This window comes from Rattus norvegicus, chromosome 6, assembly GCF_036323735.1.
Source record: "Rattus norvegicus strain BN/NHsdMcwi chromosome 6, GRCr8, whole genome shotgun sequence".
NCBI lineage: Eukaryota > Metazoa > Chordata > Mammalia > Rodentia > Muridae > Rattus > Rattus norvegicus.
The window spans coordinates 76,207,895-76,223,582 of NC_086024.1; the positions used below are offsets into that span (position 1 = coordinate 76,207,895).

The following is a 15,688-nucleotide window of genomic DNA, read 5'->3' on the forward strand; positions in this document are numbered from 1 at the left end:
TTCAAATTGAGAAAGACTAGTATCCATTGCTTTAGTGTCAGTGTGGAGACACTGTACATGTAACATCCCATATTTGTGTGTGTGTGTGCAATATAAATATTATATGTGTGCATATCTAGTGATACATTCTAATAAAAGGGCCTCATGCTGTTCTATCTGTGTAACTAGGCTTGTACTAGAGGCATATTTTAATTGCTAGGCTCCTTACCGTTATTTGTATTTTCTCACTTAGAACAAAAGTGCAAAGTCCTTTACTGTGAAGTCTTTCTACTGATTAGAGCTCCCGACTGATGTTTCGTTATTCTGTGCTCTCTTGCGCAGAGAAAGGTAGAAGCTGTACAAAAGCTCTTTGTCATAGGCAGGGCACTGAATGTTATATGGGAGAAACCCATTTGTAAACTCTATTTATTGTCTATGACCCTTGAAGCCTAAAATTAAGTGTTTAACTTTTACTAGATTATATCAGTTTTGACTTAGCCGACTGTAATAACAGCAGACACCTAGGCTTATGATATGTGCATAAGGAGAAAGCTTACCTTTTCTAGGGAAATAATCAAAAGAGTCCCTTTTGGCACACTAGCCGTATGAAAGGGAAATGGTTACGGTCCCCTACTGACACGCTGTTGTGATTGACAGGAAAAACCAACATGCCTGCCACCTGAGACATCTTGTTCAGGAACTTTCTGGAGGGTAGTAAATTGGTGTTGGCACAAACACAAAAAAATGAAATGACTTGATTCAGCACTTTTCAGTTCTAAATCCCCAAACACTAGAGAAAGAAGTAAATATTCATCAAATGATCAAAATTTATATTGATTTTTATTCTACATTAGCAGCTCAAAGTCGAGGTTCCTGACAGGGTGGATGTCGGCTTGAATGATTCTCTTTGAAATGAGGATATAGGCTCTGAGCCGAGTGCTACCATGCGTTCCTGAACTATGGACCCTGCTTATTAGAGCCCTAGGAGGCTGGGTTTTCAGAATAAAGTATAAAGACACTCTTGTTTGCTCCTGTTTTGATAACTAAATTGTTATTATTAGTATGTAAAGTAATTCTTCTTGCTCCTGCTCCCCCTTCCGTTTCAAGACAACTGTTCTATAGAAATTCAATGGACCTGAGGTACAGGGAGTAGCCACAGACTCCGTAGTAGCACTGGCCGGCATGGACGCACTCAGGGGAGAGCTGCTAGACCTGTAGGCTGAGGGAGTCCTGGCTGTGTCTCTTCACAGTGTACATTTTTAAGTTTTGGTCTCTGGCGGAGGAGAGCGTTTTCTGTAGGTTGGTGTGGAAGGCAGGGATTAAGCTCCTGAGGCAGAATGTAAACACAGACTTGATGCATCTGTCACAGCACCGAGATCTGCTAAGGGAACAGTAATGGAGAAACATCGGAAATTCTAATCATCCCTCCAGTCCACACCTTGTAATCACACTCCCCCACCGTAGCTCATGACATAAAATGCTGAATGTTTAATGAGTTTAACCGCTTGCATTACAAAAAGGAAAGCGTGAACAGTGGATGAAGGGCCCACGGAAGCAATTGTGTGTCACCTTTGCTTTTTCTCTGTGGGGTGGAGGTGTTTCTTGTTGTATTAATAAACAACCGATATATCATTAAAACAGAGGAGAAAGAGATTTTTCGTTATACATAAATGCAAAAGAAATCATGAAAATAGTGTTAACGTTAATTTCCCCACTTCATTTGAATGTTACCATTTAACAAGTCTCCTTAAATGTACAGCTTTAAGATTAAAATTTCTAAGTATTATATTGAACATTTTTAGTCATTTGTAAACAAGTCAATAAGAATAGAAATGATCATCTAAAGATCTAAAATATTTTTTCCTGTCTTTTACATAAAGATACAAGAACTGTCATCAATCCTGCCTAATGCTAGATTTTCTGTAATGACATCAAAAACTGTCGCATACAGATCAGTTGTAAGGAGATCAGTGTGTGCAGTGATATGTACTGAAAAATACTATTTGAATAGTTGAACACTCTAAACTTTCACTTAATTTTTTTCACATTTCATTTCCTTTGTGCTACCATGTTTATGTGTGCAATGCTCAGATAACAGCCTTTAAGATCTTATTTCTCCTTCCATCATGTAGCCCCTAGGACTAACTCCAGGCATCAAGCTTGGGCAAGTGCCTTTACCCATTGAGCCGTCTCTCTGGCCCTCTTGTTCATGTACATATACAAATACATACACATATACATATACATATACATATACATATACACATACACATACACATGCACATGCACATGCACATACACATACATATACATACACATACACATACACATATACATATACACATACACATACACATGCACATGCACATGCACATGCACATACATATACATATACATATACATGTGTGTATATGATGTGTATATGTATGTGTGTGTATATATATACATATATATGTGTGTGTATATATATACATATGTGTGTGTTTGTGTGTCTGTGTGTGTATGTGTGTAAATTTTTAAATATGTTTTAGCCAATGATAAAAAAAAACATGCTGAAAAATGTACTAATTGTTTCCTTGGCACATTTTTGAAGGATTATATTAGTCTGATCCTTGAATAAATGTTTGAGTGTATCTTATGAACCATAATTTTTCTGATATTCTCTGAGGTTACACACACTGTCACCCTACATTTGTATTTTCTACAATGTCTCATATATAAAAGACATTTAAGATACGTTTGTTGAAGGAATTTGTTGAAGGCCATCAATCAACATTGCTCCATAGAAATGTTTTTTCCTGTGATCTAACTCTTACTCGGTGAAGGAAGCTTTCCAGCTCTTACTCAGGTGTGTGGAAGGCGACCTAGGTTTCCCTGTATTAGAACAGCAGTGTGTTATGTCTGTCCAGTCAGAATGTACCTGATCATGGGTATGTGGATCAATGTCTAGACAGAGCCCATTTCTGTACACAAAATATACTTTGAATTCCCAAAGTTAATTATGTAAGAAATCTTGGACCACTAACCATGTGAATAAAAACAAAAAGGAAAAAAGAAAAAGGGAAAAAGCCCAATATACATGATTAAAGAAAAGAAGAAATCTGACTCTTAAAATCTCGATGGGACACTCTGCCACATAAACATGGACAGGAAGAACTGGGTGGCAGACAACTCTTCAACAAAGAGCAGAGAAGGGGAGAGAGGACTGAGTTGCTCTGCCATCAAGAGCAGAAGTCCAGAGAACATGTTCCTTACTATGCTGGAGTAGAAGGGGAGGCTTGGGGAGAATGAGTGCTTAGCCTGGGTATTCAAGACAAAAGAAGAGAAAAGGCAGGCAGCAGCTATAGATAATTAATGTAATTGTGGTTCTCCATAGTGAAGAAAGACAAGATGGGGCTAGAGTCAGAAGACTGATTGTGTTAACTATTGTCCTGGCATTATTTCACCTTGAGATAAGCATAACTGTAGGGAGCTGATGTGCTAGTGTAAATAATGCAGAGGGTAGAAAAGTGTAGTGCAGGAGAACAGGTGGTTTGCATAGAGAGCCAATGCTTTGGTCAGTTAAGAGAATTCTAGCATATAAGTGGAGGAATTGACGTCACATAGAAACAGGGAGAACCCTGAAACAGGAGAGGCCTCAAAGAATGAACTGAAAGCTGGAGGTGGATTTGATGGGAATTTGGTTAACAAAGTCTAGAATGGTATGAATTGAGGGAAAAGAAAACTTTATTTTATTTGGGGAAGTCACTAAACATATTCTAATCTAGGCTAAGCATAAGAAGTAAGAGAGAGACTCAGAAAAAAGCAGACCCACCCAAAAGCCTGTGTGTAAGATGTGGGTTTCTTTCACTGAGAGCCATTGTGTATTTTACAAGTCACATGACATCAAAGGGTCCCTAAGGAACATAAGTGAGATCATTGGGTGGCTCCTGAGAAACATGTCTTTGAGTTTCTCTGGGAGGAAAGAGCCTGTCCTATTTATACTTCATGACAACAGTCCATCTCTGGGCAATTGGGGCAGGAACTCATTCAAGCTGGAATCGGAGGCAGGAACTGAAGTAGAACCCTGTTTACTGTTTGCTTTTGACAGCCTGTTCAGCCTGCCTTCTTAAAGCACTCAGAACTACCAGCCCATAGGTGGTCCACCCACAGTGAGCTGGGCCTTTTGATGCAGTATCACTACTGTAAATCATTAATCAAGAAAATGCACCACAGGCTTTCCCACAAGCCAATCGGAGGGGAGCATTTTCTCAATAAGTTTCTCTAGTACATGCCAAGTTGTTTTAAATCTAGCCAGCCCGAGGCACCTAATAAAGTTATAATTAATAAGGTAAAACTCTAGATCGCAAGCATACAGGAGCTGCTTTTACTGTTAACATCTTAACTGTCTCAGGCTTTAAGCTTGGTTCATTGTTATTCTGATATAAAACATCTACATATGATAAGAATTCTCTCTGTTGGCAACAGATGCTAACAGCTATTGTGCTGGAACTCTGTCTCTCAATTGGCCAGGAACTTTAACCAGACTCCTGGATAGAGCCTTTTCCCTTTTTCATGCCCATAACTTTCCATGTTGGAGAGATGGCTCAGTAGTTAAGAGCAGTGACTGCCTTCCCTAGGTTCTGAGTTCAATTCCCAGCTCACAACCATCTGTAATGGGATCAGATGCCCTCTTCAGGTGTGTCTGAAGACAGCAACACTGTACTCAAGTAGATAAAATAAATAATATAAAATCTTAAAAAGATTTTCATGTCTTCCATAGCGTGGCTCAGTTTCCCCCTCTGAGACTTTGGTCGCCTAGTCTTGAGAGTCTTGAGGGCTGCAGAGGGCTGCAAACCATCTGTAGCTGCTTCTATGCTGTGTGAGGTCGGAGACCCTATTTACTTATAGATCAAAAGCCTCAGCTTCGGGGTTGGGGATTTAGCTCAGTGGTAGAGCGCTTGCCTAGCAAGCACAAGGCCCTGGGTTTGGTCCCCAGCTCCGGAAAAAAGAAAAAAGAAAAAAGAAAAAAAAAGCCTCAGCCTCTCTGGTCTAAGGGGAACATGACAGGGTCTTAGCTTGGAAGTTGGAGGATCAACATTTGGGAGGAACCTGGAGGAGATGATGTCATTACTCAAGACATCAAAGTATGTGCAAAGAATCAAGCCTGTACTCGATTATTCTGAGAGGTTAGCACCTCTTTCTCAGAATAGTAGGACCTCTCTGTCATGAAATGTCTGATGATGACCCATGATGTCAGTAAATTGTGAAAACTTAAGGTAGAATCTGACAAAAATTTAATTTCGGTATGTAAATTTTAGAGGTCCAGGAGATATTGTCCCCAGCTATATATATATATATATATATATATATATATATATATATATATATATATTACATCCTGTTTATGGTGGAACAAGCTCATTTAGTCTGAACATTTAGCGCCACCAGGTCTTAGGTACAGCAATTTTTTTCTTATCAACTTAACTTTTGAGTTTAGGAGTGAGATCTCATGTACTATAAGAAGAGTATATTTATAGTTAATACTAGTGCTATGGTAAAACATAAAAGAATATTATGAAAAAGGGAATAAATTTAAAGAAAAGCAGCGTGAGGTTGGCATTACTGAGTACATGTTATGTGAACAGTGTCTGAAGGGAAACAGTGATCAAATCCAAACACTGCTGAGGTGCTAGCCACTAATAAGCCTAATGTAGCTTTGCATTGTGACTGGAGTGGCTGTGATTTGTCCTTCCTGGCATAACACTGGCTCATACTTAGAATTTAATGGGGAGTCCTCTAAGCCCAGAATCATGGTTTGTCCTTTTAAAAAGTCTAGGCTAGCCCCCTTTCTGTATTATTACTAATTATATCATCATCATCATTATCACCACCACCACCACCACCACCACCACCACCACCATCACCATCACCAATCGGCTATAGTTTCCTTCTGAGTGTTTGAGGCTATGCACGTAGCTAACGATTTTTTCCCTTGACCATTAAGATCAGATAAGGTTCTTCAGGGAGAAGCCCTGTGGCTTCTTTTACTTGTACTATCTTCCCTTGGAAGCATTGAAGATAGTATTCTCTGTGCTTGCCTGTCTTTTTGTAGCCTGAAGAATGAGTTGTAGTTAAAATGTATCCGTGTTAGAATACTTGAAACCTGACAAGAGCTTTTGATAATCTCCAAGTCTGTGAAGTTTTCGTTCTCTGAGGAGAAATTCCCTAGAAGCCATAATTACTTCATTAGAGCATAGAGTCTTTATTTGTTTAGCATGCTTCCATAAGCTATACTATCTTGAAGTTTTAATTTTCATAAAAAGTTGTGACATACCTTAACTTTGGTTTTGTCCTACTCTGTTTTGTTTTAGTTTGGAATTTTCCTTAGGGGGAAAAAAACTTCTTGTTTTTTTTTTCACGTTCTTAAGAAGAAACACTTTGTTTTCTTTTTTTAACCAAACATTTATTCTATATCTTTTTTTTTCTATTTCATGGTTCTCATCTGATTCAGTTCCTCAAAATTTTTAGAAAACATTTCATTTAAAATAGTGAAAACCCATGCAAAATATGTTAACAGTTTGGAAACTTTTTTAAATCAATAAATTTAAATTAATTAATTTGCAGAGGATAGAATCCTAAGATAGCAGTCACTTAGAAACTGTTTTTGTAATAAAGGATCTTCAACAGTGCTTCAGAGAAATCCCAGACACTCCCTGAAGAAGTTAGCAATGAAGGATAGGGCAGAGGTACAGTCCCCAGCGTCAGTCACAGCAGCTTTAATAGTTTTCCTAAACCTTTAGGGGCCTCGTCAAACACGATGGCACATACATTTAATCTCAGCACTGAGGAGGCAGAGGCAAATCTCCATGAGTTTGAAGCCAGCTTGGTTTACATAGTGAGTTCCAGGCCAGCCAGGGCTATATAGTGAGACTTAAGTCTCAAAACAAAACTTTTAGGTAACCTCGACTCAGAACCAACTAGGATTCCTGGCTTTGAGGCAGAAAAGAATTTCAAGACTAGCCAATATGAAGCAGAGTTTGTTTAATAAAAATATTTTCATATATATTTAAAGATTCAGGTTAAGAGAGAAGCATTTAGAAGTAAGACACACCAGAAAACATAGTTATGGGCCTCTCTAGGAGAGTTGTCAAGATTAATATTAACATTCTCAAGAAGTTTAACCTATCAAAAGATGCAGATAGAGGGGGGTGGTTGTTAGAATGACTTATAGGCTGTGGTCCAGCCAATTTAACAATGGCTGGCTGTGAATGACATCCAAGAATCCAATAGTTGCTCAGTCCACAAGACTGGATGTCTCAGCCGATCTTTAGTTTATGTTGGAATCTCTAAGAAGTAGACTCTAATGCCAGTGACAGAATGGATGTGCTAGCAAGGCCAGAGCAAGCAGGCAAACAACAAAAGCTTCCTTCTTACATGTCCTTATATATGGCTTCCAGAAGAGGACATGGCCCAGAGGTGTCTTGCCACCTCAAGACCCAGATTAAAGGCCCAGGTCATCCCATCTCACGATCTGGATCAGAAGCAGAGCTTCCTACTTCAAATTAAGCAAAAGAAAGCCCTCATAAGTATGTCCTCTCTTTTGGGGTTTTATTTTACATAGAGTTGACAACCAAGCAGAGCCATCACACTGAGCTCCTCTCAGTGGGAGGAGCTGTGCAAGCATAGGTAGGTGATCCATGAGGTAACAATCTCATCCTGCTGGAAAGAGGAATTGTAGAAGACCATGGCCACCAAGTGTGGCTTTGTTGGTTCTTCGTTATGCTCAGAATGGTGTTTGGATTCTCTAACCTGCATCTTCCCGTACATACCCTTTACTTTAAACTCTTTATTCTAATGCCCTAAAGCTCTGGTCGCCACTCTGAGTGTATTATGTCCTTTCATGACTTTGGACCCTTAAAGAATTCAATTATTCTGTCCCCAGAAGTGGCTCCACCTCAGTTCAGGCTCAGGCACCACCTCTGTCTGCTGTGCTGCCTCTCTGCTGCCTTCAGGTATTTGTTTTTATTTCTGATTGCAATGTCACTTGGCACAGGCCTTTACCTTCTGTGCTGCATTCCCTTAGAGGAAGAGAATGTGCTTTATCTTCCTTGTACCCACAGCAGCTGGTAGTTCCTCAGATCAAATAAACTCTCAGCAAATGTACAAGTGATAAATGGGTGGGTGGACAACATACGTCGTCAACAATTACTTGTCTAATGCTAGTCTTGGTCCAGACACTAGCAAGGTGCTCAGAATGCTAAATGTCAAGGCTTCAGACACAGCCACTTCTAATATTTGAAATTCAAAGATAATCCAAAACTATATCAGACACCAAAAGTAAGACTTTTACATATGCATGTGTTGTGTAGGACAGTAACCTGGTCCTGAAGTAAAGAAAGCACTGGTTTGACAGTGCCATTGAGAAAGAGCTCTCTGAGAAGTATCATGTCAGGTACAAACTGACAGGTAAAACGTTATAAAAGAATGTTCTAGAGAAAGGGAATAATACATGGGAAATCCACAGGACAACAAATCCCCCAAATTTGGAATGTTTAAAGAGCTAAATAAGGCAAATAACATTAAAGAAGGCAAGAACGGCCGTTAAGAATGTGAAAGGTCTAGCCTGGGCAAGAGATTGCTTAGCCTGTAAGAGAAGCTTATTTCTTGGGGCTGAGTGAGCCAGGAGTGAGCCAGTTCATGTCTTATAAGGACCACTCTTGACAATGTCAGTGAAAATAGTTGAAGGGATAGAAGTGATTGACAGGAGAACATGCTAGATCATAATTCTTAGAGCATAGGGCGCAATGAAGGCTTGAAGGAGGCAGCAGTAATGAGGAAATAGGCTGTGGAGGATGAGTCCCTATCATAAGGGTTGACTCATGGGAACCGAAGACAAGAAGTCAAGATGGCCGTTTAGCTTTGGCTCTTTGTTTCACAGGGAAGGACCAAGTATGGGAAGACTTGAAGCATTTGGAGAATTTGGGAATGCAGGGTTATGTTTCAAACAGTAGAACCTAAAACAATCTAAGTCAGGCAACTGGGGTACAGCTCAGCAGGCGTGGCTGAAGGTATTAATGTATAAATGACACTTAAAGTAATACTCAAGGCTTTGGAGAAGAGTCCAGCCCAAGCTCTGACAACCAATGATCTTAACAGTGACAACACGAGCAGCTGGCGAACAGTAATGTACAGCAAGTGTCGGGTGTGGGAGAAGAAATGAGGTAGAACACTTGAGGATTTACTGCACTGGCCGAGCTGTGCTAACCCCCAGACTGGAGGGAGGAGGAGTCGTTTCCTCTTCTCAGGGTGTCCTCTGTGCCAGGGAATTTGCATTCCATTCTAATTTCAATGGTCGTGTCTGAGTTACTATATATATATATATATACACATATATATATATGTATATATATATTATTGAATTTTTTAATTTATATTTCAAATGTTATCCCCTTTCCTGGTTTCCCCTCTGGAAACCCCTATCCCATTCCCCCTCCCCCTGCTTCTATGAGGGTGCTCTCCTACCCACCCACCCATTCCCTCCCACCTTTAGGCCATGACATTGCCCTACACTGGGTCATTGAGCCTTCACAGGACCAAGGGCCCCTCTTCTATTGGTGCCAGACAAGGCCATCCTCCGCTACATATGTAGCTGGAGCCATGGGTCCCTCCATGTGTACTCTTTGGTTGATGGTTTAGTCCCTGGGAGCTCTGGGAGGTCTGGTTGGTTAATATTGCGGTTCTTCCTATGGGGTTGCAAACCCCTTCAGCTCCTTTCTCTTAACTCCTCCATTGGGGTCCCAATATTCTTACAATATCGAAGATCTCCCTCTGATTGTCCCACCGGTATCTCTAGTCCAGTTCACTTGCTGTATCTGCTCAAAACCTCTGCAACCCGGAGATGAAGAGGCACATCTACCACTGAAGTCTCATTCTTTCTACTCAATACAAAAGTTCCAGTCCCAGTTTTAATTTACCTTTAGTATCTATCAGGCTAAATTTCCACATATAAAATACAGTGAAGTTTTAAAGAACCCACAGTTATACTAAATGACAATTAAAACTCTTTTATTCAGAGAAATAGTGACACTGATTTTTTTTCAAAACTGTTTCCTTCAAGTTTATGTTTGGATTAAAGTATAGCAGTAGGAAAAAAGTAAGAGAGTCTGCAAATCTCTAAAGGAATTTAGAATGGCAGTGCTGCTCAACCTTAGAAACAAGCAAAGAAAGCCCTATGTAGTTCTATTTTCATCAGCGCCTTCGGAATGAATTAGAAACAGGAGTAGAAACGGAGATGGGCAGGAAGGACCTGAGCTGTGTAGTCATTTGCTTGTAGTGAAGGCAATTTTCTATGCAAGAAAGAACTTGAGTAAGAATGTAATTGTATTCTGAGCTGTTTTCTGGACTCTTCCCACACACTACCGTTAGGATGCTCCATCTGCACACAGAAATGGCTGTGGACATTGAAGGATCGAGGCGGACATTTTTCGGAGTAGTGACAAGTTCCTGCTCTGTCTTCTTTATGAGCCTTTTGAGAGCAGTGGTACACACTTATCTTATTTGTCACAGAAACATTTGACATAAGCTTCTTAAAGAGATTTATTTTTCTTTTGTGTATATATATTTGCTTGTATGTGTGTGTATGTGCATGCATATGTGTATGTGTGAAAAGTAGGCTTACGTGACTGTGGGGGATGGGGTGCATAGAACTATGTGTGAAAAGTCCAGAAACGAGTGTTAGATCCCTCAGAGCTGGACTCACATGCTTGTGGTGTTCTGGGTTTTTTCCGTGGGTCTTGGATCTAAACTCTTCTCCTGACAATTGTGAAACAAGTGTTCTTCATTCAGCCATTTTATAGTCCTGGTGAGCTCTTTACAAAGTTTTCAAATCATTGATTAGCTTTATTCTTTAAAATATATTTTTAGGGGCCTGGAGTGATGGCTCAGTGGTTAAGAGCACTATCCGCTCTTCCAGGGGTCCTGGGCAACTTAATGTATTACATGTGGTTTCTTTTGCTTTTCAAATTTGTGGTGCTTGAAATAAAATCCGATGCTGGATAAAGGGTCTACCACTGAGCTACATCCTCAGTCCCTGACGTAACTTTTTCCTTTAGTTTCTGAGATTACAAAATAAGAACAATATTGCTCTAATCCCATCCCTTCTTCCAAACCTTCCCATACGTTAAACCCATAAAGTCTCACCAACGCAACTGCTTAGACATGAGCTGAACAGGTACAGACTAGTTATGCCAAAGTGGGTGGGGAAAGCGCAAGAGACCTCAGTCCTACACAAAGACCAGCAGGCAACTAAGGAAGGCTGACAGAAGGAGGAAGAGTCTTCCCCAGGGAAGAGCACACCAGCTGGTTATCCAGTACCAATGGTCAGACCTGAGAGCATGCATATATGCAACATTGTATAGACTGAGCAGGCTTTATTTAAGAATATTAGTATACACATATACAGTATATCTGTATATAATTCTTAATCTGATTGAATATCTTCTTATTCAAGTCCGTTGGTTTGAGCAAAAAAAAATCTAGATGGATGAATAGAAACTGGTTTTGAACTTTCTGAAACTTTAATACATAACTACAGTAATTTGAAGATTATCTCTTTAAATTCTCCATGGAAATTTAGAGCATTCACAACTGTCTGCTCGGGAAAGGCAGCAACATAGGATTTCTAATGGTTCAGGCCTTCTATGTAATCACTGCTTTGTGGAACTCCTCTTTTCTCCATAGCCGAGTCTTAAAAGCCAAAGCCCAGGCAAAAGGCCTTCATTGCTTCTGGAGGCTAAGCACAGAAGTTTGAGTCTGGCTTAAGTTCTCTTACATATCAAAGAGTTCTGGTGACTTACCCAATAACTGAGCGTAACTATCTTCCTAGGAAAATGCACAGTGGAATTATGAAATAGTTTTAAGATTGGTCAGAAATGTCAATGGCTGTGTTTGATTTTGTGAAGCGTACTAAAAGAAATCCAAGAGTACCTTGGTTCACAGCATGTGAGACCTCAGCCCTGCGTCCTCCCCCTCCATCACAGAGACGCATGCCCTTGAAGAATTTCATCCAGTCTCAGCTGTGTTCTAGGGAACCCAAAGCCACAGGGATCGAGACAGGGGCAGTAAAGAAAGCATCTACCCCACACATTCCCATGCAAAAAGAGTTCGGCACTCTTTAACCTCCGAATCACAAAAGTGATAATAATTAAAAATGAAAATAAAAAAGGAAGAAACAATTGAGCATGAATTGAAATTAATTACTTTCTTTAGTGAAATTACTTAGTTTCTTTTGCAGTGAGCCCCCAAGTGTTTATGAAAGGTAACAAATTCAAGTCTATGTGTAAAAAAGTCACTATCCTCATGATTTAAAATTATTAAGATAATAGAACAGAGTAAAAAAATGCAATAAATGAAGTATATTACCATTATTAAATATGTAGTAGAATTAATGGTAGGCCTTCTACTTCTCCCCAGTGAAGAAAATAAAAAGGCATTCAGAAAAGAAATAAATATACATACATGAACTACGCCAGGGCTATGAGTTGAAAGGAGACTTCTTTCAAAAGGCTACCCATGCCAACACGAGGAAGACTATTATTAAGGAATTTCACATAATTTTTGTGTAAAGTTTTATTGTGCTGTGTGGTGATCTCGGGGACAGTTTGTGACATTTACCGAGCCTTCTGAGAGTGCATTTATTCGCGTCCTATTTTACGGAGGGACGTCTAAGATTCAGATCTATGATGCAATTCTGCAGTACGCCCAGCTGACCCCATTAAACCCCGCCCAGACAGTAGAGCGATGTGAACATGTCCCGGCCCTCACGTTGCTACACCTCACTTGGAACGCCTTCCTTCTGGATTACAAGAGTGGCTCTTCTCTGCTTCTCTCTCCAGGCCGAGGTTCAGCTCTGCCACCTGGAAACACAGAGAGACGCCGTGGAACAGATGTCCCTGAAGCTGTACAGCGAGCAGTACACCAGCGGGAGCAAGAGGAAGGAAGAGTTTGCCAACATGTCGAAAGCGCACGCGGAGGGAAGCAATGGGTAGGGGACTATTCTCTGTGTCGTTGTAGTCTCACTAAGCTACTTTTTCAGTGACATTCCTCCGGCAGGTGTTAGGCAGGCTTTCCTTCCCGGCTAGCGGACAAGGAAAAGCTTAGCCAAGTGCCGGAGTTGAAGACTGTGGGTTTTGTCAGGCTCTACCATCTAAGCCAATAGTTCTGACTTTTGTTACTGTCTGTAAAAGACAGCCTTGTGGTTGAGGGGTGCTTATGAGACTATGTTTGATCCACAATATTGGTCTTTCTTCTTCATAGATTATTTTCAAAATTTATATCTCATCGTAACATCAGGACTTATGTTAATTTCTGTTATGGAATTACGGTTATGGAATTTGTGAGCACCCCAACTTCATCAGAAACCTGGAGGAACACAAGATTGAGATCTAGTAATTGTCTAGAGACCATGGTCCAGCCACCTACTTTCACACCAAGTCAGCTGGAATTCGAGACTAGTTCTTGATTTTATTTTTAAATATTTGGGGCAGGGTCTCATGTAATTCAGGCTGGACTTGAGCTCAGTGAATAGTAGTGGCTAACCCTGAAGTCCCGATCGCCCCACCTCTGCATCCTGCGTGCTGAGGTGACATGCTACTGTGCCCCGAAGGACTAAGTCCTGTGATGTCGATAGTGTGTGAGAGGAGGCAACAGCGTCTGTGCTCCATGAGCGATTTATTCAGCCTGAGATATGTGGTTCCACTTAGACGCCGCTATCTGCCCACAGTCTTCAGTAGCTGTCATGCGTCCAGTTATTTCTGAGTGTTGTAAAGCTGTTCAGACACGGCCCAGTGTGTTTACACATTTCTCTATTTTCTAACTCAACTCTAATACTGAAGAGATGATCACAAAAGAGCAAAAGTAAGGATGAAGTTAAATTAGTTCATAATTTTCATAAGCAGTCATCTTCTTCACTTTTCTACTTGGGCGAGGCAACAAGAGATAGACATTATTCTCTGAGGTTACATTACATGTTTGTAGTATGACATAAACGTGTGAAAACAACACTGTTCCGAATATTCCCCCAAAATATTCTGCATCAGGAAAGAAGCCTTTTCTTGTACTTGGGTGCATTTTTTTTGGAAACAGGGTCTTACTATGTACCTCTGACTGTCTTGGAACTCATTACATAGACCAGGCTGGCCCTGAACTCACAGAGATCCACGGGGCTCTGTCTCCCAAGTTCTGGAATTAAAGGTGTGCACCACTACATACACCTGGCTTCCATTTATCTTCTGAAGTTCTTAGATTTGTAATGGACTTACAACCCTCATACAATGTTGAGGGCTAAATTAGCCCACACAACTCACGTTATAAGAATTTAGGACAAATATTTGATTCATATTTGCTTAGAAATGAGAACAAATAATCCTTATGATGCTTTCTACACACAAGACTTGAAATATGTTTAGTTGCCTTGTGCTACTTGAAGTAATAGACTCAGAACTTTTCTATTCACCAAAGGATAAGAATAGCAGTGATCGAGAAGGGAAAAGGTTAAATCCTAGAGCATGAACAATCAGCTGCTTTGAGGCCATAATGTGCTAAAGTTCCCAAAATGCCTAAGCAGGCTCCGGTGTGTGCAAAAGCTCAGACTTTAGGTCACATTGTCATGTTCTCTAAAGGCCTTGGGACTGAGTAGCACCACGTGCCTCTGACCTCAGATTCCAAGGACCCAACCTGTGTACTCGCTCTGGGCTCCGCACATCGCAAATCTAGCCTGGGAATTGCTTACTTAGCAACAGGCATTGTTCTGGGATGTGGGAGTAGGTGAACTTTCCTGATATTCTTTGTTTATGCTCCTTAGGGTGCTGAAGGCTGTTCATTGTGCAGAAACCTCAGGGCACACTGAAGGAGAGCCAGCCATTTAATAGCAAGAACAGAAACCTATACTGCCTCGTAGGCCCTGTTTACACACAGAAAAGCACTGTTTGAGAGATCCCTGTGGGCGAGGTTATCTGAGGTCTGGCCCCCAAGACTCTGCTCCCACAGTCAAATCTGTAATTCAGAAGCCTTAAAAGCACAACCTTGTAAAATTATTTCTTCCAACGATAGATAAACTTCATTAACCACTACATAGCACAAGGATTGTTTCTGATAAGCAAAAGTGGGAACAGTGTGGGCTTTGAAGGGTCTATATTGCAAGTGCACACATCCAATAGGCTAAAGAGAACATTAAGTCAGTAACCCAACTCCGGTGCTTTTCTTTTCTCCCCATTCTTACATGCATGCTCAGATGCTATGTACTAACATACGCTAACATAACACGCATGCTCAGATGCTATGTACTAACATACGCTAACATAACACACATGCTCAGATGCTATGTACTAACATACGCTAACATAACACGCATGATCAGATGCTATGTACTAACATACGCTAACATAACATGCATGCTCAGATGCTATGTACTAACATACGCTAACATAACACATGAGCTCAGATGCTATATACAAGAATACTTCAGAGAAAACACAACTGTCACAATGAATGGTGATCTTAAATTTCTACAAGTTTTATGTAATAGAAATATTCCCTTTGCAATGAAATTATGATCTCTGGCTTGGTGAGAAGATGTTTATTAGGGTGGCATGTAAGATTTTGTGGTTAGCAGTCCTGGGTGGACATGGTGGAAAGATTTCCCTGAATGCAAAGACCATGTTCTGGTGAG

The 15,688-nt window shown here is 40.5% G+C and overlaps 1 protein-coding gene across 6 annotated transcripts in view; it reads left to right on the forward strand.

The window, feature by feature from the left end:
- Akap6 (A-kinase anchoring protein 6) overlaps positions 1 to 15,688 on the forward strand; it is a 440,318-nt gene that overhangs the window by 288,545 nt on the left and 136,085 nt on the right. For all 6 annotated transcript variants that reach the window (XM_017594343.3, XM_039112889.2, NM_022618.2 and 3 more), the window contains exon 8: positions 12,855 to 13,003. In XM_017594343.3, coding sequence (XP_017449832.1) covers positions 12,855 to 13,003 — 149 coding nt within the window. The remainder of the gene's footprint in view (positions 1 to 12,854; positions 13,004 to 15,688) is intronic.